Source organism: Dromiciops gliroides, chromosome 2 (assembly GCF_019393635.1).
Source record: "Dromiciops gliroides isolate mDroGli1 chromosome 2, mDroGli1.pri, whole genome shotgun sequence".
NCBI classification, from domain to species: Eukaryota; Metazoa; Chordata; class Mammalia; order Microbiotheria; family Microbiotheriidae; genus Dromiciops; species Dromiciops gliroides.
This window is the reverse complement of record NC_057862.1, coordinates 483,436,084-483,459,427: the sequence shown is the minus strand read 5'-3', so window position 1 is coordinate 483,459,427 and position 23,344 is coordinate 483,436,084. Positions and strand designations below refer to the sequence as shown.

The 23,344-nt window shown below is 41.0% G+C and overlaps 1 protein-coding gene across 1 annotated transcript in view; it reads right to left on the bottom strand.

The window, feature by feature from the left end:
- Window positions 1-10,504, bottom strand: part of CRIM1 (cysteine rich transmembrane BMP regulator 1) — a 258,248-nt gene extending 247,744 nt beyond the window's left edge. Inside the window, 1 exon segment of the mRNA XM_043988449.1 lies at window positions 10,051-10,504. Coding sequence (XP_043844384.1) covers window positions 10,051-10,390 — 340 coding nt within the window. The 5' untranslated portion in view covers window positions 10,391-10,504.
- Between the last annotated feature and the right edge of the window lie 12,840 nt (window positions 10,505-23,344).

Here is a 23,344-nt window from a genome sequence, read left to right as displayed (position 1 = left end):
TGACACTAAAGAGTCTATCGAGGTATTTTTAATTATGGCCTTGTTTGAACAGCATTCTCTGTTTTTCAACCCTGATATAACTTCAGATTTTTTGTTATTAATAAAAACAGCTAACATTTATATTTTTAAAGTACATACATATATGTATATGTATGTACATATACATATATGTATATGTATGTACATATACATACATGTATGTATATGTATGTGGTGTGTGTGTGTGTATTCTCATTTGACCCTTTGCAGTAGGTGCTTTTATTATTCCGATTTTATAGATGAGGAAAGTGAAGCAAAGAGAGGTTAAATGACTTGCCATGGATCACAGAGCTAATAAGTATATGAGGAAGAATTTGAACTCAGTTCTTCTTGATTCCAAAGTTTAGCACTTAATCTACTATGTTACTTGGTTGTCATCCTTAAGCATCAGTTTTGTTTCAGGACTTATAGTTTGCATACATGGTGCATATGGGAAAAGGGAAGAAAAACCTTTTAAAGGGTATATGCTTGACTAAGAATGTGAGAATGGAAGGGGATTGGGGAAAAAGGAAGAGGAAGACAGAAAAAGAAGGGGGAAAGTGACAAAGCAAGAACAGGCTGAATCTTTGCTCTGGTTTTGTTTTGTTTTTCAAAGTGTGTGATAACTAGCTTCAATGTTACTGGCTGTGAAGATTCAAGGTTGGAGCTGAATGACAGATGGGACCAGGTCCCCTGTTGGTCACTATTGCCACAGACCTGTTTGATTAGAATGACCTATCTAGCAATATATAAAGGGCAACAGAAACACAGAAGGGGTCTATCACAATAGCACAAGACTAGCTATCATACAGCAAGAAGTCATGTACACAATTCCTCTCTGCAAATTATTCTAAAAGAAAATAAAAGGGAATGTTGCAAGCTGTAGGAAGTGTAAGTATTCTCAAAATAAAAAATTAGCCCACTGGTACAAAGTTAAATATAGGCCTTCTCAGTAACATGGCAAAGAATGACCTAATTCTTGATAACTCCAAATTTCTCCACTTAAGTTTTATTCTGATACTCTCCTTGTGGTGTGATAAATTTGGGGCTAGAAGTCTATGCTGAAAAGTCAATTATCCAACTTGTTGAACATTAAAAAGAATGCTCAGCTAGCTCTCTAGAAGCATATTCTACCCAAGGAGTTGTATTTATTTTGATGGGATAGGAACTTGTTTCCCATTAAGAAAGGCTTGGGGTTTTGGGGGGCAGGGGCGGGAGTTTATTTTTCTTTTTTTGTTAGTTTTTTACTTTGGGGTCCAGAATATAACTCCATCAGTTAAATACCATATTGAGAATACCTTTAATTATTTCTGTTCATAACTTACTAACAAGGTATTCCCAAGTACCTGAGTGCTAGAGGAATAGCCAAAAAAAAAGGATTACCAGGTGGAAGAGTCCATAAAGTTAAAAGAGCGAATTATGTCAATGACAGTCAATTCCATTGTACTAGTAGGTATTTTCCCACTCAGGGAAAAAAAGGGGGGGGGAAGCCATGAAATTATAAGCTTCAGTTCATATTTTATAATAGAAAGTGTTTTTTTATTTGTCAGTAAAAACTATAGTTTGATCTACATTTCATAAACATTTCTTAAAGATGGGCAGGATTCTCCTCCACTCTGCCCCGCCCCGCAACCACCACCAAATGACCCTATCCTGAAGGGAAACTCTCCTCTAAATTCCTATGACAAGGGCAGCTAGGTGGCGCAGTGGATAGAGCACCAGCCCTGGAGTTAGGAGTTCCTGAGTTCAAATCAGGCCTTAGACACTTAACACTTACTAGCTGTGTGACCCTGGGCAAGTCATTTAACCCCAATTGCCTCACTTAAAAAAAAAATTCCTATGACAATGATTCTTCAAACAATTTCTTCAGCAAATACATACTGTCATGACATGACTACCAACTATTGTCATGAACTGGTGGGTTTTAAAAAATTGCTAACTTTTACTTCTTATCTTCTTAGTGAGAGTATAAGTACTTTGAAGATAAGAACATCTTAAACCTCTATACCTAGGTCTGCCTCCAGGCTCCCTCTTCTCTAATCCATCTACCATGCTTCTTTCAAAGCAATTTTCCTACTGCATAGCTCTGATCCTTCCCAACCTTAGTTTGTGTATCATTTAGTGTATGTGTGTGCATATATTTGTGCTTCTGTGTGTACATACATATATATGTACATTTAGTCCCCTCGATTATAACCTAAGCTTGTTGAGGGCAAAGACTGAATTTTTCTTTCCATCACCAGACCAGATCACCAGTGCCTGACACATAGCAGGTGCTGAAGAAATGCTAGTTGATTGACTTATATTAATGTACTTCCTTATTAAAAACCTTCAGTGGTTCCCAGATGACTAAAGTTTGCTGTTGTTCAGTTGTTTTTCAATTGTGTCCAACTCTTCAGGACCCCATTTGAGGTTTTCTTGGCAAAGATACTGGAGTGGTTAGTTATTTCCTTCCCCAGCTGATTTTACAGATGAAGAACTGAGGCAAATGGGGTTAAGTGACTTGTCTAGGGTAACACAACTAATAAGTGTCTGAAGCCAGATGTGAACTCAGGAAGATGAGCCTTTCTGACTCCAAGCCTGGCATTCTACCCAGTGTGCCAAGTAGCTTGTCTCCCTCTTTCTGGAAACTATGTTTCTCTTAATGCAGCCCAAGATGACATTAGCTTTTTTGCCAGGCACATCACAACAATGACTCACAGTGTGCATACAGTCCACTAAGCTACCCCCTCACCCAAATCCTTTTCAGAAATTGCCATCTATCCATATTACACTTCTGAAGTTGATTTTTTTATACCCAAGTGCAAGACCTTATATTTGTCCCTATTGAATTTAAATATATCCCTAGTGAATTTCACCACGGAAGATTCAGCACAATGCTATGACCATTCAAGGCTTTGGATACTGACTAGATAATTATACTGGATAATATCCATTGTGTTAGTTATCCCTCCCATATTAGAGTGATATGTAAATTTGATTAGACTATCTATGCCTTTGCCCATATTATATTTATAAAAATGTTGAAAAGCAAAGCACCAAGCATAAATCCCTTAGGATTCAAGCCATTAACAACTACACTTTGATTACAGCCACCTAATCATTTCTGAATCCGTCTCATTGTATAATCATATAATCCATAAGTCTTCATCTTCTCCACAAGAATTATATAAGATACTTCATAAAAATCTTTATTAAAATAAAGCTAAACACTATCACAGAAGTCTTCTAATACACTAGTTTTGAAATCCTGTCAAAAAAAGAAATGAAGTTAGTCTGATAAGACCTTGATGAAGTCATGCTAGCTGGCTGTAATCACTACTTTCTTTTCTAGATGTTCACCAATCATTTCTTTAATGATTCATTCTAGAATATTCCCAGGAATAAAACTTAAGCTCATTGGCCTATAGTTTGCAGACTCTGTTCTTATTTTCTACTTTGAAAATCAGGTCCACCAAGGCCCAGAAAAGTTAATTGACTGGCTTTTGTTGGTGGCCTTCAACAATTTGATAACAGACACAGAACATAAACATGAGAACATGCTTACTAGAAATTAATGGATTTCAGATTGGGTCTTTCTTTGCCCTTAGCTTTGTTATAATTGTATCTGATTAAAAACAAGAATGAACAGTAAAAAAAAAAAAAAGAAATGAATTGAAGGTAAAATTTTCACAATACATGTTGCCACCTCATTAGAGAAGCTTTGGTCTTTATAGAGACTGTTCTGAATATGTATTATAGTTTAAGTACAGCCAACAAACACTTATTGTCCAGATATACCTGCACAGATATTTGTAATACCTTGTCAATTGCTTTCTAAAGAATGATTCACACTATTTCAATTCTTCTACCCTTATTCAAAGAATTATAGAAACAGAGAGTTTAGAAGTTTCAAAAGACTCCTTTCAGATATTTTCCCATTCTCCATGCTCTCCTCCCCATGCTATTATAATCATCTTGGGGTGATCGACAATTTGTCTGTTCTTTGCAATAGCTTCAGAATTCCATTACTCCCATACACTTAATTCACAAGCTGTACATTCATTCACCTGGATCATCAACATTTTAATAAATTAAATAAAGAGAGAGCACTGTATACCATATTATTAAGTAACTGCTACAACTGGACACACTGCTTATAGAGTCTATGGTTTTTCAGTTTTCCTTATAAATCCATGTAGTTGTCAATTTATAATTACATTGCTTTCCAAGTGTTTATGGGTCGATTGTTTTGGTTGTTAAATTACTTTAGTAAGTGAATGCATTGAGCAATAGTTTCTCCTTCAGGAAATATGAAATTTGTTTAATTTTTACTAAAATGTTTTAAGCCTTTTCCAAGATACTGAATTGATGTTTCAGTAGCTTGTTAGTCCCTTTGTACATTAATATACACAAGTGAAGGTCATTCAGTCCTGATGATTTGTATATGTTTTACAAGTAGTCCCCGGTGTTTTGTCAATATTTACTTTTGGAAGAACTAATTATTTCCTTATTTACTTATATTTGTTTCTCTTCCCACACTGCATTAACATAATTTTATTAGATCTTTGTTTGTTACTCTCCAGTGGCAGCTCAGAGATTTCTTTACTGAAAGATCTTAGTGATGAGAATAAAAGACACTAGTTGGAAACAAAGTTTGGAGCTGTGCAATTTCCCTAACTCTACTAGAAGCTTACCAACTTCCACACATCCCTTTCCACTCGGTAAATGAAAACCATAATAATTACTGCCTTCCTTAGAGGACAAAGTCTTAATGAAAATGTCTACAAAACACTGTGAGATTTACAGATGGTCTTGTATAGGAACCCTCCTACAACCCAGTCATTGAGTTTTCCTGGTCTCTGAATTCTCTTCTATCAAAGTACCATAATAGCAATTATTAAGGTGTCCAAACAACTTTCTCAGCAAAATAAGACTTGTTACTACAAAGGTGATTGAGGTAAAGAGAAGGATGCTTTGGTTGGTATGCATGGCCTGGAATTCTCTCCCCTAATCACTATGGAAGGATAGGGCAGCTGTGCTCTTTTGAGGCCTAGAAAGTAGTTTTTTAAGATTACAGTAGTGGGAAGGGCAGCTAGGTGCTGCAGTGGATAGAGCACTGGCCCTAGATTCAGAAGTATCTGAGTTCAAATCTGGTCTCAGACACTTGACACTTAATAGCTGTGTGACCATGGGCAAGTCACTTAACCCTCATTGCCCCGACAAAAAAAAGGATTACAGTAGTGGGTTGGTGTTTTGTTTTTGTTTTATTAGAGCAATGAGTTCAGAGACTATAGGAGCACAGAGTGGACAAAGTGTCATGGCAGCATCTCATTTCATGTCTCTTTGCTAAGGTGATGCTGTAATTATTTTAATTCCCTTATGTGGGAAATTCAGAGAAGAAGCACCATATATTCTGAGCTACTCTAGCTCCAATCACTACCTGCCCCTTCACTGACAAAAGCAGTAATAATGTCCTTATTTCTGTTATCTCTAGAGTAAGAAAAAGTTGGATCCAGTAAGCCCACCAATCCCTTTAATATATATTTTTATTATGAAATAAATCCTTTATTGCCCTCTCAAAACTTCTCCAGAAAATTCAACTTGTATAGAACTCAGACTGCTTCCCAGATCCCAAACAATCCTCTTAGCCTCAGAGCACGGAGTTCCTTTTCTTGTTTCAAAGACATTTTCCCATTAGGAGGGCAGCCTTTTTAAGAAACAGCAGCAATTTTCATATATTTGTTTTGTTTTTGTCCAGACCTGTGATTTTATCTTGTAGATAACTTATAGATGTGTAGGAGGCATTGAATGGTTAAGAATCCTATCTATAGTCACACAGCCCTCATGCATCGGAGACAAAATTTAGAAAAGTCTTCCTAACTTCAAGCTGGGAGCTCTGCCCACTATGCAACACTGCCTCTTGGCAACCTGGGATATTAAGAGGTTAAATAGGAAAACTTGGAACAAAGATGTTGTTCTATCTTAAGATCTGGAATAGAGGTTTTAGAATGAACTTAAAGAAAGTAGCAAACATTCAACATACTTCAAGGAGGATCATTCAAAGATGTCTCACGTGAACTACAGGATATCAGAGTTGTGGCTTGCCAAGAAAAGGAAAGGTATGACCCATAGTCTTCAAAGAAAAAAGATGTGTAAATGACTGCATATGTGTGTGCATGCATTTATAAATACACACACTTATGTGGAAGTTCTTGATACTTTTTCTAAAGTCCTACTTTGATGCTTCATTGTAATGTGGAGTGACCTAGAGCTTAGAATCACACTCTACACATAATAAATGCTTAATGAACTGAACTGGTCAGGGGTACAAGAAAGGCTTCAAGTACAGATAACAAAGACTATTGTCTCCTGTCTGAGCATTAACCTAGTTTAGTTCAGCAGTTCATCACCTGAAGGCTGGTCACCTTGTTATGGCATAGAGGGCATGCTATCTACATCACTGGCAAAAGAAATCAATAGTAGTGAAATCAATGATCCATGAAGTACTTCAGTGTATACATACACATGTGTGAGCATATATATACATATATACATGCATATATGTATATGTATGTGTATGTGTATGTGTATATGTATATGTTATCTATGGGTATGTGTATAGCTATGTCTAGATACATATTAATTTATTTCTGGATATTTTTTAGCATGATGTGAAACCCTGGAAAATATTTAAGGTAGATATATCTCTAATAGATAAAAAAAAAGAAACATGTTGCCTTTACTTCTAAAGAAAAATGTTTTTCAATTATTCATTCTTTGGTACCCATAGGACTAATCATCCAAGAAAAAGTTTATCTTTAAGATCTACGGTAAGAAGAATAAAACTATAACTCAGTTATGTTTCTTGTTCTGTCCTTAATTTATATGACCCTGAACAAGTTACTTATGATCTATTTCTTCATTTTTAGAGTATGGTTAAAAAGATATTACCTTTACAAAGCATATAAGAAAGAGTAATTAAAATTATTATGAAGTTATACATATAATACTTTAAATAACCAGTTCTTTTAAAACAGGTAGAAGAGTAATGATGTTACTTCCATATTATAATGTTTTCTCAGTGAAGCCAATAACAATAAAAAATAGATATATTTTAAAGGAGTTTACATTAACAGATACAACCAGTAGGGGTCATTTCAGTGCAAAAATTGCAGCAAAGAAAGACACTAACATGAACAAAATATATAGGATACTGTTGATGTTGGTTACAATAATTACTATGTTTCTGCCTGGTGAATATCTGAATAAAACTGGAAAATGTGTGAAACACCTGTCACTGAGGAATTTCCTGCAAAACAACAGAAATGAAGAGGGAAAAGCAAGTATCTTTTGGATAACTGTTAGCACATTAAAGATTTTCTCTCAGTTCTGCACAAAGGAGAACAATAGTACTTCTCTATCATTTTTTCATCAAAAGGCTGGTAATCACTGAAGTCAGTTGAAATTTACAATATATGGCTAGTCTTAAAGATGTTTCTAAAACCAGTCTGATCAACTGCTACTATCATCCTTGACAGCCTGACTAAAATCATATATAACTTGAATCTGTGTTTTTGTAAACTTTCAGTTTGGATTTGAAAACACAAATGTCTTTCTACTTTTACAATTCTAAGAAAGGTTATGAAGAACTACCTTTAGTTGCTGAAAACAAAACTGCTAGAATTAAATCCATTGCTACAGAATATAACTGAAATCTAATCATATCAAACAACTCTTCCAAGCATTTTCCATAAGAATACCAAATGCATGGGATGGGGTGTTACCAGTGGAAATGAAGCTATGTAGAAATTGCATCACTTCAGAGGAATGAAATGCTCACCAGCAACTGCCAAAAGAACTCCATACTGTGACATGGTAAAAATGTGGCCAAAACATTTGATTACTGTAAAGATTCACTGTGCTCTTCCTTTCCTTCACCAGATTCTGGTGAGAAGAAACAAAACTAAGTTAGAACTAGATCTCCAGTACCTGTAAATAATTAATGCCAAAGCAAAAAATCCCTCTCTGAGATCAAAACAATTTTCCTATGCAGGCACAATGTTCTGTTCTAACTTTGCATTTTCTCTGTAGATAAATTGATAAATTGGATTAAGTCAAATATACATTCTAGCTAACAACAAATTTTTCCAGAAGATCTGTCCTTTTCTGAGAAGTAAAAACTTGGCTCATGTCAGAAACTGATACTAAATGTTGCATTCCAAGGTGGTACACATAAAGTAAATAAAAGCAACCTGAACTAAGTCACTTTCATAAGGGGCAACCCTGTCTCCTCTCCCTTGTTCTTCACCCATTCTGAAGCATGGCCTCCTTTAAAAAGAGTTTCCCATTATCATTACAGCTACTAGCTTATAAACCAGAAGATTCTTCTGACTTTTCAGAATTGTCCAGACTTTAAAAAACAAAGACAAGGTAACATGTAGCTATATAATGAGCCTTGAAATTTGTTGCTATAACCATTTTTGCCTTAAAATTTGACAAACCATGCCTGAAAAGGAAAGGTATTCTGGAACTCTGGAATTATAACCAATTTTTTTAAACCCACTGAAATGATTCTTCCCTCACCACCTCTCAAGTGAGCTAATGGAGGAAGCTGACAGAAAGAAGGGCAATTTTCCCTCTTCCCCTTAATTTCCATTCCCCCACCTTTCCCCCAGTATTCAATTGGCAGGGAGTGAATTTGACTTTACGACTTTTTCATCAAAACGGTACCAAATAGCATCACCATCTACAGCTCAAAAGGGATTCCTCTTTCCCCGGGCGTCTACTTGAACTTCTCTAAGTAGTGCTGCATAGCCAAATAAAATTAACTTTATCTCTTTTCCTCTCCCCCGCTCCTCCCCATCCTGGGCAGTGTGGTCAACCTTGGGAGGGAAAGACAAGGAAGCCAGAATTTAGGCTGACATCCACCAACAGTAGCTCGCCAAACGAAGAAAGCTACTGCTCTTCTCGTTGAGGGCTACCTATGTCAGTCAAAACCTACATGGAGTGTGGGTGGGTTGGGGGGGGGGGGAGACGCTAATACAGAAAATGTTGCTGAAACAGGAACAGAACAAGCAATGCTGTCAAAAAAAGGGGTGGGGGGGAGAAAGAAAGAAAGAAAGAAAGAAAGAGTAACCAGCTCCAGGATCAAAAAGGCAGCAGTTATCTGATCTTGAAACCAATAGCAAATAAGGGGGCCCCAGCAATCAGCAGCTCCCCCATTCGGGCTCCTTGGACTCCTTTTCCTCGAGGAGAAAGAAAAGCCTTTGACCGTTTTCAATAGGCAAATAAATGAGTAACTACAGTATGCAACTTCCACAGCGCTGACATATTCGGGAGCTGAAATTGATTTATATGCGCAGGGAGGAGGAAAGGGGAGGAAGAGAGGCACACACAAGGAGAGGGAGCTCCATCAACAGAAAAGAGACTCTCGTGTACGGTATTCTGAACGTTGTTTCATACTGCAGTATCGGGAGGGAGGGCCGGGGAGGAAGGAGGGGAAGGAAGGAGAGAAGGAGGTAGGGATCAAGGCCGGGACTTCCCCCCATGGAGCAGCCCACGGGCAGCCTCTGCAGTGCCCCCCGAAGAAGGCGCAGCAGCCTCTGGTACCAGAGCCTGCACCACCCTGCACAGGACCAGGCTATTTAATGTATAGAAAAGCGAGAATATCCTTCCTCCTCAACACACACAGTCTACACACCCCAACCAACACCCCTACAGGAGGCAGGAGGGTGTGTTGGGAGGGAGGGGGGGGAAATACCGCCCCACACTACCCTCCCCCCCCCAAAAAAAAACCCGACTGCAGCTGGCAAAGGGGACAAGGAAGAGAAAGAAGGCGGGGGCTCTCCAGGGGGCGGCGGCCGCCTCGCCTCCCTCCTCTGGCCCCTTCTTCCCCCGGATAAAGTCTCGGCTAAACTTTGTTTAGCGGAGTGAGTGCGCGCCGAGGTTGGGGGGTTGGGGTGGGAAGGATGGAGGGTACAAGGGCTGGAGCTGGGCCTGGGCCGGAGGACGGGGAAAGGGAAAGGTGGGAGGGGAGCGCGCTCACAGTACCTTCGCAAACGCCGACTTCGTACTCGGTGATGGAGTCGCCATTGAGCGGGGGGCGGATGACACAGCGGAGCCCCCGGTCGCAGGCTCCGTGTAGTCCGTACACGCCGCCACAGCTCTCGTTCCTCTGCCGGGCACACATATAACAGCAGCCGCAGATCCCCTGCACGATGCTGCCCGGACAGTTCTTGGGCTCTTCGCACTTGGACTCGTCGCAGGGCAGGCACACTAGTGCTCGGGTGCCCGAGCGCGCCAGCAGCAGCAGCAGCAGCAGCGGCCCCAGCAGCGCGACCAGGAGGTGCCCGCAGCCGGCCAGCCCCCTACCCCCCGCCACCAAGTACATCCTCCTCTAACGCCGCCGCTTCCTCCTCGCAGCCGGGCCGGGAGTGGAGCGGGCGCCCTTCCCTCCTCCTCCTCCGGGCACACTCGCCCCGGCGGGCGCCCAGCCGGAGCCCACGGTGGCCGCCGCCGCCCCCTCCGGCTTTCCCCCGGCGCGCGATTCCCCAGCCGGGGCGAGTCCCCCCAACTCCCCCTTCGGCCCGCGACGATCCCAATCCCACTAGCGTTGGCGCCTGCAGCCGCAGCGGTAGCTTCCCCTCCTCCTCCTCCTCCCAGGAGGGAGGGAGAAAGAAAAAGAGAGGAAGAGAGAGAAAGAAAGAGGGGGAAAAAGTTTCCTCTCGGCGGCTCCGGTTCAACCCAAACTTCTGGCGGAGACAGAGGCAGCCGCGCTGGGCTCCAGCCCCGCGGCTGGGCGGAGGTGGCGGCTCCTCCTCCTGTCCGGAGAGCAGTAGTGGCCCCAGCAAGAGCAGCAGCAGAAGAAGAAGAGGCGGCGGCGGCGGCGGCAGCAGCAGTAGCAACAGTCCCCCCTGCAACGGGATCCCCGGGTCCCCGCCTCCGGAGCCGGGCGGGAGCGGTGGCGCAGGCTGAAGGTTCGCGGTGTGCGCCGCCTAGTCCGCTCTGCGCGCCCCAGCTCGCCTCCCTCCTTTTCGTCTCCTCCGGGCGCTTGTTTATGGCTCTCGCAGCTCCGCCGCTCCGGCTTCGCCCTCCCCCATCCCTACCTCATCCCACAAACCTCGCCCCCACCGGCTCCGCGCGCCGCTCATTGGCTGCCCCCCCCACGCCCCCTCGCCTTCCCCTCTCTACCCCCTCCTCCCTCCCTTCCCAGTCTACCCTATTCCTGCCTCTCTTCACTTGCCGCCTCCTCCCTCACGCCCCTTTCCACCCGAAGCCGGCCCCGCTGCGCTTGCAGCCAGCCCGCCTCTCTTCTTCTCCTGGAAGCAACACCGGGAACTGAGACTGAGGTCTGCCCCAGGCTCACTCAGGCTCTGCCTTAGGGGTCCCGAGCCACCCCCTAGCTTTGGAGATGCTGGCGCGTGGGTGTGCAAACCAAAAGAGGTTGAGTTCTGGTGTCCCAAACCCTGGCGGTGGTGACCCCAACACCACGACTGTCTGCTCTTTCCCAGCAGTGGCCTGGAAGCCCGACTGAGACACTTTCACATCCAGAGACACAGCGCCGGGTCCGGATGCGTGGTGGAAAGAATTCGGGGCGGGGGTGGGGGGGAGGGGCGGACACAGACCTCAGGGGGTGGGGGACTACTGCTGCTTACACTAGGTAAACTAACAGGACCTGGCCACCAGTCGCTGCTACAGCCGTCCAGTATGAGACTGGGGTGCGTCTGTGAAACTCAAAGAGGCAAGGTCTAAGGAAAGGAGGCGATTGCACCTCAACCCTGGACAATGTATCCAGAAACCATCTTCCATTGGGCATTGAAATATGCTTTCAAAAGGGTGTTATGTAATGGAGTTTCCTGAAGCAGGAGGGCTCTACGGCTAATCTGTTGGTGATCTAAGTGATTAAAACTGTCTAGGTAAATATGCACGAGTAGAAATGTTGGGTGTTATAGCTAGAGTTGAATTTGTACTGCTCTGTTCCTATACAGTTGCATGTTTATTCACTCTACTGTTTCTGCTGACTTGCAATAGTCTCAGGAAAGGGTGACCCCAAATAATAGGACTGATTTTTCCCCCTTCCTAAGTAAAGCCAGGTACAGGTTTACTAAAAGTCTTAACTTGCTACTACATGTCTCACACCGTTTTAATATGCCATCAGACATTGTTGTCAGTTTCTTTACAAAGCTCATAGAGTTAAATAGTTTCTCACATGAAATTTAGGAATTAAATTAAGGTATGTGATGCCCTGTGTGATCCACCATATATAGAATTCATTCATTCATTAAGCATTTGTCAAGCTCCTGTTAGGTGCCAGGCTGTGGGCTACTACGCAGATATGGAGAGGAACAGAGAGAGAATGAGTGAATAAAGTCCCTGCTTTCAAGGAGAAACATTTGAAATTATGAAAAGTGCATTCACCAAGATTATTTATGTAAAAGATTTTCTCAAGATTCAATCCATATTATGATCTGAATGGAGTCAATCAAATGAATGACCTGAGGGGGAAAAAAGACTTTCCAATCAACTTAGGGAAAAAAATCTGCTTCTAGGATTATTAATTATGAAATGATTCACTTATTATTCATGGAGATTTAAGCTGTAGAAAAGTGCTGTCCAAGAAGATACTGAATCAAGCAACAAAACAAGGGAGAATCAAATTGTAGAGAAAAGAAACAAGCTACTTTTGAGATCTGTCTGGGGACCAAGTTGAATCTTTGGAAGATTTGTAGCTTAACCACCAGTATACAAAACTACTATCTCAAAGTGGCCAGTCAAATGACCATGGAGACACCAACATTAGATGCCAAATATTCTACTACAAGTGCCAAGGGTGAAATAGTGATGCAAAATCACAGTCATGTATAACCCCTGAAGTAATCAATAATGAAACAGCAAGCATTTAGTAAGCACTTTAAAGCACTTTTTACATGACAGGCACTTGGCTAGATACAAAGAGTACAGATATAAAAGGGAAGCAAGCACTAACTTCAAGTTTTCAGGATACAAGCCATTTAGGGAGTGGTGGCCAAGGAAGGGAGCTTTGGTTTAAGTAGTCACAGGGATTCTAAATGAAGCAGTAGGAGAATAGATTATCACACTCTTCCCAGTAGTAATGGTAATACTCATTTTATTATTGTTCCCTGGGTGGTAAAAAGCAACAGCAAAACTAGAAGTCAGGGGAGGAGGGAAAAAAGACAAATGGCAAAATGCCTGTGTTGGTTAGGCCCTTTATTCTGGGGAAGGGCTAGATGGCAAGCTTGCCCAGAGGTCAGTCAGATTTCTAACATTTAGAGGTGTTGAAAAATAAAATGGATGCCTTGGAAAGTAGTAAAAGAGAGTGAGAGAAAAGTGTTTAAGCAGAGACTGGGTGACCTACCTGCCAGAGAGTGGGGATTCTTGTACTAGGTGGGAGGGTGGAATAGATGACATCTCTAAGGTCCCTTCCAGGAACTATGATTTTGTGAAGCCAAGGCCTCTCTGGAAAATATAATTCCAATTGCCAGGAGACTCACTAATAATAGCAAAACTAAAGAAAAATCCTCACTTTGTAGAATATTATTGGCTCTTTTATAAACCATGATCACTAGAATCCTATGAGCCCAGAGCTCACAGATTTACCTATAAATCATCAAAGAATTTTGTTTGTCATATTGGCTCTGTGGTGAAAGTAATCTGTATTACAATTGGATGACTAAAAATGTAAGTTGGTGATGTTGTAAAGTCCCACTGAAGACATTTGAGTAGGTAAGTTCATTTGCATTTTGGGAAGTAGGTGGATCCATTTTTTAAAATATATACATATATACACATACACACATATGTGTGTATATATATGGGTATTGTGTGCATATACATATATATACATCTCTATCTCTATCTCTATCTCTATCTAGCTTCCTTGCAGTTCTCAATGGGTATCATTGAAAGGGAGAGGCAACAACTAGGCAAAGTCACAGTCAAGTCAGGAAAAGAAAGGAAAAGTAAAAACAATAACTTATCTTGTAAGTGAAGTGGCACAGTGGATAGAGCAACTGGGACTGGAATTAAATTTGGCCTCAGATACTTACTGTGTGACCCTGGACAAGTCACTTAACATTGTTTGCCTCAGTTTCCTCATCTGGAAAACGATCTGGAAAAGGAAATTGCAAACAACTCCAGTATATTTGCCAAGAAAACCCCGAATGGGTCACGAAAGTCAGGCAAGACTGAAAAACAACTTTGCAAGTATTGAACCTTCCCTGGTAGGTCTAAGGAAGCCTGCCAGTTTTCAGAACAGCAGAATAAGAATTAATTTTCCTGGGATAGTCAGAGAGCTAAAATACCATGAATGAAAAAATAGAGAGAGGAGCACAGAGCAGTCAAGAGATTTAAATCAGAGGGTTCAAATCCTAGAATTTAAAACCTATATGACCTTGTACAAGTCACACTATCTCGGCCACAGGTTTCTCATGTGTGAAACAATAGTGCTGGACCAGATGACCTCTAAGGTCCTTTCTAGCTTTAAGTCTGTGGTCCTTGAGATAGACCACATACCAAGGGACAATATGATGGCTATTATCAGAACTTCTAGCCTGGATGTTTGATAAACAATAGGTGAGGAAGCCTGACTTTGGATAGGAATTAGAGCCAGCCCTAAGAACTGGCTAGAGAATATGCTTAAGACAGTTCAGAACAGAAAAATCAACATTCAGTAAGAGAGAGTGCAGGACCTTTTGTTTGGGCCAGGAAGAAAACAGGGAGCAGAGAGAATAGGATTTCCTGAAGCCAGGAACAAGGGGAAACCCTATAAGGGGTGAAGGAGACATATGCAACGTCATTGCATCTGGCCTAAAGCCAATGGGGTATATTGGGGCCCAAATAGAAAAATAACTTTTCCAGGGGCTGGGAGCCAAAGGGAATCCCAGGAGCACAGAGGAGGTGACTGACTGCAGAATGAGTACACTATGGCTGGAATCCAAAAGGGTGAGACTGGCCTAAGTCGGAAAGGACTTCCCTCTAGAGGCCAAACAGTGCTAGTTGGAAATTGGCTCAGTTTAAAAACAGAGACAACATGGGGAGAGACATGCTGCTGTCTGGTCCTCCACATGAACTGGGAACAATTTGTCCAGATTTGAATTTAGAAACTACTGAAGGATATGAAGGGAGAATACAAAGTTAAGATAGGCAACAACACAGTTTGTGGAAAGAGTTCTGCCTGTACTTGATGTTAGGAGACCTGGATCTGAAACCCAGATCCACTAATTTCATAGATATGTGACCATGGAGAAGTCACCTTTACTTCTCTAAGCTCATTTCTAAATGGTGGGGATAATACTTATGTTACTTGTATATTGTTATAGGGGGAAAAGTACTTTGTTAACACTGAAGCACTGTATATGAATTTATATATTATAGATATATACATGTATATGTATATAGACATATATAATATGTATATATGTATGTACACATAATGTGACAGAACCAATTATGAGTTGGAAACATATATATGATACTTTACAATTTTATACAACTTCCTCTATACCAACGATTCTTAACCTTTTCTGTGTCATAGATCCCCTTGGACAGTCTGGTAAAGCCTATGGACCCCTTCTCAGAATAATGTTTTTAAATGTGTAAAATAAAATATATAGGATAACAAAGGAAATCAATTATGTTCAAATACCATTATCAAAATATTTTTAAAAACAAATTCGTAGACCCTAGGTTAAGAACCTCTGCTTTATACCCTTCATGAAAATAAGCAAATGTCTCTACATAGGTGGTGTGTGTGTGTCTTCCATGTCAGAGAACATATATATATATATATATATATATATAAATTTATTGATAAATACCATGTGCATATATATACAGAGGGCAAGATTTAAAATTCCATGTCAGAGAAACCAGAAGATCCAATGTGATGGAAGATTAGAAGAAAGAAAAGTGTTTGCATCCCTGGAATTTGTACTTATAGAGGAAACAATACTGTGGGTTGTAGCATCTGGTGGGACCAAGAAGAAATGGGGCTAGAAATCAAAAGATGGTTCTCTGGTTTACTTTACAATTAAGGAAACTGAGGGGACATAGTATTAATATTACAGTTAGGTTGCTCCTACTTGACTCAATCTTCACTTACAGTTTTAATTCCTATGTTCACCTGGTCCAGAACTCTCTATTTTTTTCTTTACCTGAAATTGGAAAAAAAATTGCTATTAAAGACATATAAAGTTCCAAATAGTAGATTTTTACCCATCTCTGATAATTGCCAAGTAAAATGGAGGGCATATATTATGATGGAAAGAGAACAATTTAAAGACTGATGTGTGTGTGTGTGTGTGTGTGTATAAAATACACACATATATACATACATATGTACACACATATATGTAAACTTTTCAGGCTTATGTTTTTCTGTCTAACTGTATCTATCTATATATTTGTTGTTGATGATGTTGATGATGAATAATTTTCTTCCATCATGTCCAACTCTTCATGACCCTGTTTGAGGTTTTCCTGGCAAAGATGCTGGAGTAGTTTACCATTTCCTTCTCCAGCTCATTTTACAGATGAGGAACTTAGGCAAACAGGGTGAAGTGACTTCTCCCAAAGTCACACAGCTAACAAGTGTCTGAGGCTGGCTTTGAACTCAAGAATACAAATCTTCCTGACTCCAGGCCCTGTACTCTATCCAATTCACCACCTAGTGGCCATAAATTGTATTAGAAAGCTTGGTATTTAACACTTTGGGCTAAGAATATTTCTTTCTTTTTCTTTCTCTCTTTTTTTTTTGGGGGGGGGCAGGGCAATGAGGGTTAAGTGACTTGCCCATGGTCACACAGCTAGTAAGTGTCAAGTGTCTGAGGCCAATTTTGAACTCAGGTCTTCCTGAATCCAGGGCCGGTGCTTTATCCACTGTACCACCTAGTTGCCCCCCTAAAAATATTTCTAAAAACTTTTCACTTGTGGAGCTCTTCTAACTTTCAAAATGCCTTTGCATCCATTCTTTTGACCATTAAAAGATACATTTGAATCTCTTAGCCAGTTAGTCAGTCAATAAACATTTGTTAGCATCCACTATGTGCCAAGCACTGTGCTAAACTGTAAATCAGGTAGGGGAAAGTTAATATCATTATTTGCCACGTTAGTCAAACTGCCTTTAAGAGCATTATATACATTTCAAAGAAAAAAAGTTTTCTTCTAGGGAATAGTCACACCTACCAATCAATGCACTGATCAAGAATTACTAAGGGCCTATGAAGTGCTAGGTCCTATGCTAGGTTGTGGAAATACAAGGGCAGAGGTGAAACAGTCTCTGTGCACAGGGAGTTTATATTTGATGAAATTGAGCTAATAAAATGGTGAAAATGGTACAGGCACAAAAGGGTGTTGGTGTTTTAGCAATTGGCCTATCTTGTAGATATTACTTGTAGCTATTTGGAGAAGGGAAAGGGGCAATGGACCAAGCATTTATTAAACACTCACTATTTGGCAGGCACTCTGGAAATACTCATTTGATCTTCACAACAACTGTGGGAGGTAGGTGCAAACATCCTCACATCTGGTCATATCCTACATATCCCAGTGATTCTGAATTCCATATACATCATATAAACCCCATTCCTTACCCCTCACCAACCAATTTTTTATTCTCATCCCCCTCAACTGTCCTAACCCAAAGTTTCAACCAAAGACAATCTGCTTCTAGAATACCTGTTCCATAGATAACAAATTTCCCTTCATCCTAAATCTTTTCCTTTTCTACTCCTTCTACCTCCTAGCTATTACTGAAACCTGGCTCCCTCCTGATGGCATAGCCTTCCTGACCACCCTTTCTAGTACTGGCTGAATTACTCATTTTCTCATTCCTCTTATCTCACCAACCAGGGTGGGGGGAATTGAATTACTCCTTGCTCCCCATTGCCACTTCCAGGTTCTCTCCCCATTTCTATCACTCAATAATCTTTCCTCCTTTGAGGTTCATGCCATTCATATCCACCACACAATCAAAATCCTGGTAGCTGTTGTCTACAGACCCCCATGTCACTCCCCTTCCTTTCTCAATGAATTCAGTACATGGCTCACAGTTTTTCTTTCCTGCCCTCATACTAGGAAACTGAAACATAAATATTGATTCTCCTTTAAACACTTTAACTACTCGCATTCTCACACTGCTCACTTCCCATGACCCACTTCTCCACCTCAGCCACATTAAAAGATGGTCATACCCTTGATATTGCCATCACCTACAAATGTACCACATCCATGTTCAAGAACTCTGAAATCCCCTTATCTGATCATAAACTATTGTCATTTCACCTCTCCCCTGCCTTTCCTTACCAAATTGTACGTTTCATCCACACCATGACCTCCAATCCCTTGACCTCTCAATTATCTTCCACTCCATCTAAATTGTACTAAACACTCTTCTCCATCTTGACTCCTTGATGAATCCATTAGACTATACACTATTCTCTTTTGAGTGTCTAGCTCCCTATCATTTCACCAATTGTACCCTGCTAAGCTTTGCCCTGATCTTTCACCATTTACCCCTTTTGTTCCTACTCATGTACTGCTGAATGAAGGTGGAAAAATCCTGCCACCATTCTGACTGTGTCCACTACAAATTTATGTTACTGCTGCTGGGCAGATACTACACCTGCTTCATCAGCTCACTAGCCTACTCTCTATAGCGGCTCTTCCAAGCTTTTTAATTTCTCCTCAAACCTCTCATGTTCCTCCCTCTGCTCACCCTCTCAACTAAGAAATTTGACTTATATTTTAGAGAAAAAATTCAGGACATTTGCAATGAGGTCTCTCTTCTCCCTTCTTCCTCATGTTGTATCAAACATATTCCTTCTACCGCTATCTCCTCCTTCATCCCTTTTTCACATGATGGGGTGGCTTTACTCCTAAGCCCTCTCTCTACTTGCTCATGATCCTATGTCATCCTGTCTCCTTCAATTGATTATCTGTCATCCCCACTCTATCACTTATTTTCAATCTCTCCCTGTTGACTGGCTCATTTCCTACTGCCTACATATGTCTCATCCTGAAAAAACACTCACTTGATCCTCCCATCCCTATCATCCTACATGTTTTCTGCCCTTTGTAGCTAAACTTCTTGTGAAGATCATCTACAATAAATGCCTCCACTATCTTTCCCCTCACTCTTTTCTTAACCCTTTACCATCCAACTTCTGATCAGAACTGTTCTCCTAAGTTACTAATGATCTCTTTAGACCACATCCAGTGGTCTTTTCTTGATCCTCATTCTCCTTGACCTCTCTGTGCCTTCTGATACTGTTGATCACCTTCTCTCTTCTCTCTCAGGTTTTAGGGCACCACTCTTTCCTAGTTCTCCTTCTACTTACCTAACTTTTCAGTCTCCTTTGCTGGATCCTCATGCAGATCACACTGTCTAATGATCTTGTCCCAACCTCTCTGCAGAACTCCAGTTTTTATATCTCCTGCTTTTCAGATATCTTAAACTAGATGTCTAGCAGACATCATAAATTCAATATGTGTGAAACTGAACTCATTACCTTTCCTCCTAAACCCTTCCTTTCTCCTAACTTCCTTATCACTGTCAAGGGTAACACAATCCTCCCAATTCCTCAGGCTTGCAAACTAGGAGTCATCCTGGATTCCTCAATCTCTCTCCCCACCACTACATATTCAAGCCATTGCCTGGACCTGTCAATTTCACCTTTGCAACATCTCTTTAATAAGCCCCCTTCACTCCTCTGACATTGCTAGCACTCTAGTGCAGGTCTTCATCACTTCATGCCTGGATTACTGCAGTAGGTGGTTGATAGGTTGGCCTGCCTCAGGTCTCTCCCCACTCCAATCCATTCTCTATCCAGCCACTAAAGTGATTTTCCTAAAGTGTAGGTCTGAGCTACAAACCCTCCTCACCCCACCCCACTTAATAAACTCTAATTGCCTCCATGATGAAAAATAAAATACTCTCTTTGAGCCCTTTGTACCCCCCCACACACACACATACCACCACTGTCACCAACACTCTTTCCAGTCTTCTTACATCTCACTCCCCACCCCTCCCCTGCCTCCCATTTAGTATTCTTCATTCCAGTGAAGCTAGACTCCTGGCTAGTCCTCAAACAAGACACTCCATGTCTCACTTCCAGGTATTTTCTCTAGCCATTCCCCCATGCTCAGAATATTTTCTCTCCTTATATTGACCTACTGCCTGTTCTGTCTTCTTTCTCCGCTAAAATCCCATCTTCTCTGCAGGAAGCTTTTCTCAGCCCTTCTTAATTCTAGTGACTTTTCTCCCCTAATTGTTTCCTATATATCCTATATATAACTTATGTGTATGTATTTGTTTGTCTGTTGTTTCTCCCATTATATTGTGAATTCCTTTGGTCAGAACTGTTTTTGGTCCTTTTTTGTATCCCCAGGATTTAGCATAGCGTTTGACACATAGTAGGTGCTTAATAAATGTGTATTTGATAGATTACTATTGTTATTCCCACTTTATAGAAGAGAAAACTGAGTCAGACAGAGACTTGCCCAGAGTCACACAACTACTAAGTGTCTGAGGCAGGATTTGAATTTAGGTCATTGTGACTCTATTCCCTCTATACAGTATCACTGTATCACCCAGAAGCCAGAAAGAAATAATCAGGTATACTGAATTGGCCTTTCTTCCCCCTTTCCTAAAAATGCCACCCACAAACTATCATCTGGATAAGAGCTTCAGTGGCACTTTTCATCTTTATCAGAACCAAAGTGCTGCAATTTTTCAAACTTCTAAAGTAAGAGATGAAAGAGGAAATTGATTGAATTGAGCTTCTGAATTAGATCTAGACATCTGAAGTAAGAAATGGAATTAAGTTTAGCAGAAGTCTACTTAGTTCATCTTTACTCATCAATGAGGATACTCCCTCAAACAGTGCCAGTTGCAACCCATACACCACTTTTCATCCTTTGTGATTTTTTTCCCATCCTTTTTGATAAACCTTTTATAGAGCCTACACCAAATGTGCCAGGAACCTTCCTCTAGGTCTCTTAACATTATGTAGGTAGCAATGTAGCCAAGAAATGTCCATTTGTTTTTCCTTATTCTCTCTATGTGACTAGCTAACTTCCTTTTTTCAGTCTTGCATTTTTGGATAAAATCTTTTTTGCATCAAATTCATCAGTACTAATATATTACATCCTACTCATGAGTACCATATGCCTCTCCACTGTCCTTTGGGTGACTTGCAATTTTTTTTTTTTTTTAGTGAGGCAATTGGGGTTAAGTGACTTGCCCAGGGTCACACATCTAGTAAGTGTTAAGTGTCTGAGACCGGATTTGAACTCAGGTACTCCTAACTCCTGGGCCGGTGCTCTATCCACTGCGCCACCTAGCTGCCCCATGACTTGCAATTTTTATTCTTTAGTTATTGTGGTATTCCATTATCTCAGAACAGGGGATAGGGATGTACCTGTAATTTCACTGGAAATCCTGGATATCGACACTCCCTCTAACAATGCAAATTGACACCTTCTCTACAATTTATAGGTTTAGTTGTCTCCTAGAGTACAAAGCTTAAGTGGTTTGCCCAGCCAGTTGTAGCAGAAGCAAATTCGAACCCAGGTCTTTCTGGCCTCACGGCCATCTCTCTATCCATTATGCAACTACAGCTTTCATTCTAGGATATTTTTAGTTTTGCTTTTTTTTTAACAATATATCTGTTTTAAGGAGCACCTTGGAGTCAGTGAGATCCAGGATAATTTCCCAAGTGCAATTTAGTTACTTTGCTTTCTTCTGTTTCATTGGTTCTCATTTTTTTTTGCTGGGCCCAATAAGGGTTAAGTGACTTGCTCAGGGTCACACAGCTAGTAAGTGTCAAGTATCTGAGGCTGGATTTGAACTCAGGTCCTCCTGAATCCAAGGCTGGTGCTTTATCCACTGTGCCACCTAGCTGCCCCCCAGTGATTCTCATGTATTTTGACCTCACAATGCCTTACACTCTTAAAAATTATTGAGGATCTCAAGCTTTTATTTATGTGGGTTATATCTATTGATATTTGCCACAGCAGACATTAAAACAACGGTATTATAATAAAAAGTTGTTTTTACCTCATAGACTTTCTAAAAGGGTCCCTCACTTTGAGGGAGTACTACACTTTGAGAACCTCTATTTTCTTTCATCTTGGATCCATCTCATTACTCACCTGCAGTGTTTTTCCAAGATATGTGTATTGATGGACCTCACTTGAGAGAAGGAACTAAGGATATTCTTCTTACTTATGCCAGATAATTTAAAGAACTCTCCAGGAAGATTTATTCCTATATCACTTGGCATGTATCCTAGAAGTTTTCATTATTGTGTAATGGGGATCTGGCATATGGGCAGACCCCATCAGCTTGCTCAGATTGCAAGCTCCACACGTAGGACACCAGGGAGCAGATGGTATCTCTCCATGTGGAGCTGCTTCTGGGAGAGTTGTGATAACACGTAAGGGAAGTGCCTTGGAAAGGCTGCCAAATATGTGGACATTCTGTAGCTGGTTCTGGTTGGCTGACTAGTCACGTGGTTAGGTGGAGCCTTTTGTATAGCTGGAACTGTCAGTCTTCAAAAGAGATCTTAGTCGGTTTTGGCCATCACTCTGTTGCATTTGTAGCTGGGAGAGCAAGGTGACTCCTTCACTAATCCAGTGAGAGCTTATTATGCTGCAATGGAAAAGACCCTGGGGACTTCTTCCCTAAGAGGTCACATGGGTCTAGAGTTTCCAAGGGCCTTTGCTCTTGGCATTTTCATTTCTATTCTAAGAAAAGTGAGTGGAGCCTCTGATCTCTGTCAAGTGAGACCCACATGAATCTGGGAGTCAGAATGCAGGATTGCTTTTGCGGTCAGCTCAGCGTCAATGCCCAAAGGAGCAAGGAACAATCTTCCCAATCCAGTAGAAGGACTTAAACTTGGTGGGAACAATGTTATAAAGGAACTCAGCCAAGTTATAAGCCTAATTAGTCCTCCTCTTTTCCCCCCAACACACACATAGAGAGTAGGGGAGATGATGCTCAGGAAGCATTATGGGGAATGCTTGTACATTTATTTCAATTAAATTTATAACTAAATATCCCTTTGGAAAAACGAATTAGTGTTAAGTAGTTAAATGGAACCGGGATGTCCCTAATAAATGGTGGTAACTGGTCATTAACAAATGAGGGGAACACATTGATGGGGGTTTAAGCTCATGGCTGAGAGTAGAAACACCTCCTAAACCTCTCAAAGAACCTGAAACACTGAGAAAAGAATGTGACGCACTTGGCCCTAAGAACATGGTGCCAAAGGAGACAGACATGTTACAACAAAATCACAAAATTTAAGAATGGGAAGAGAACTCA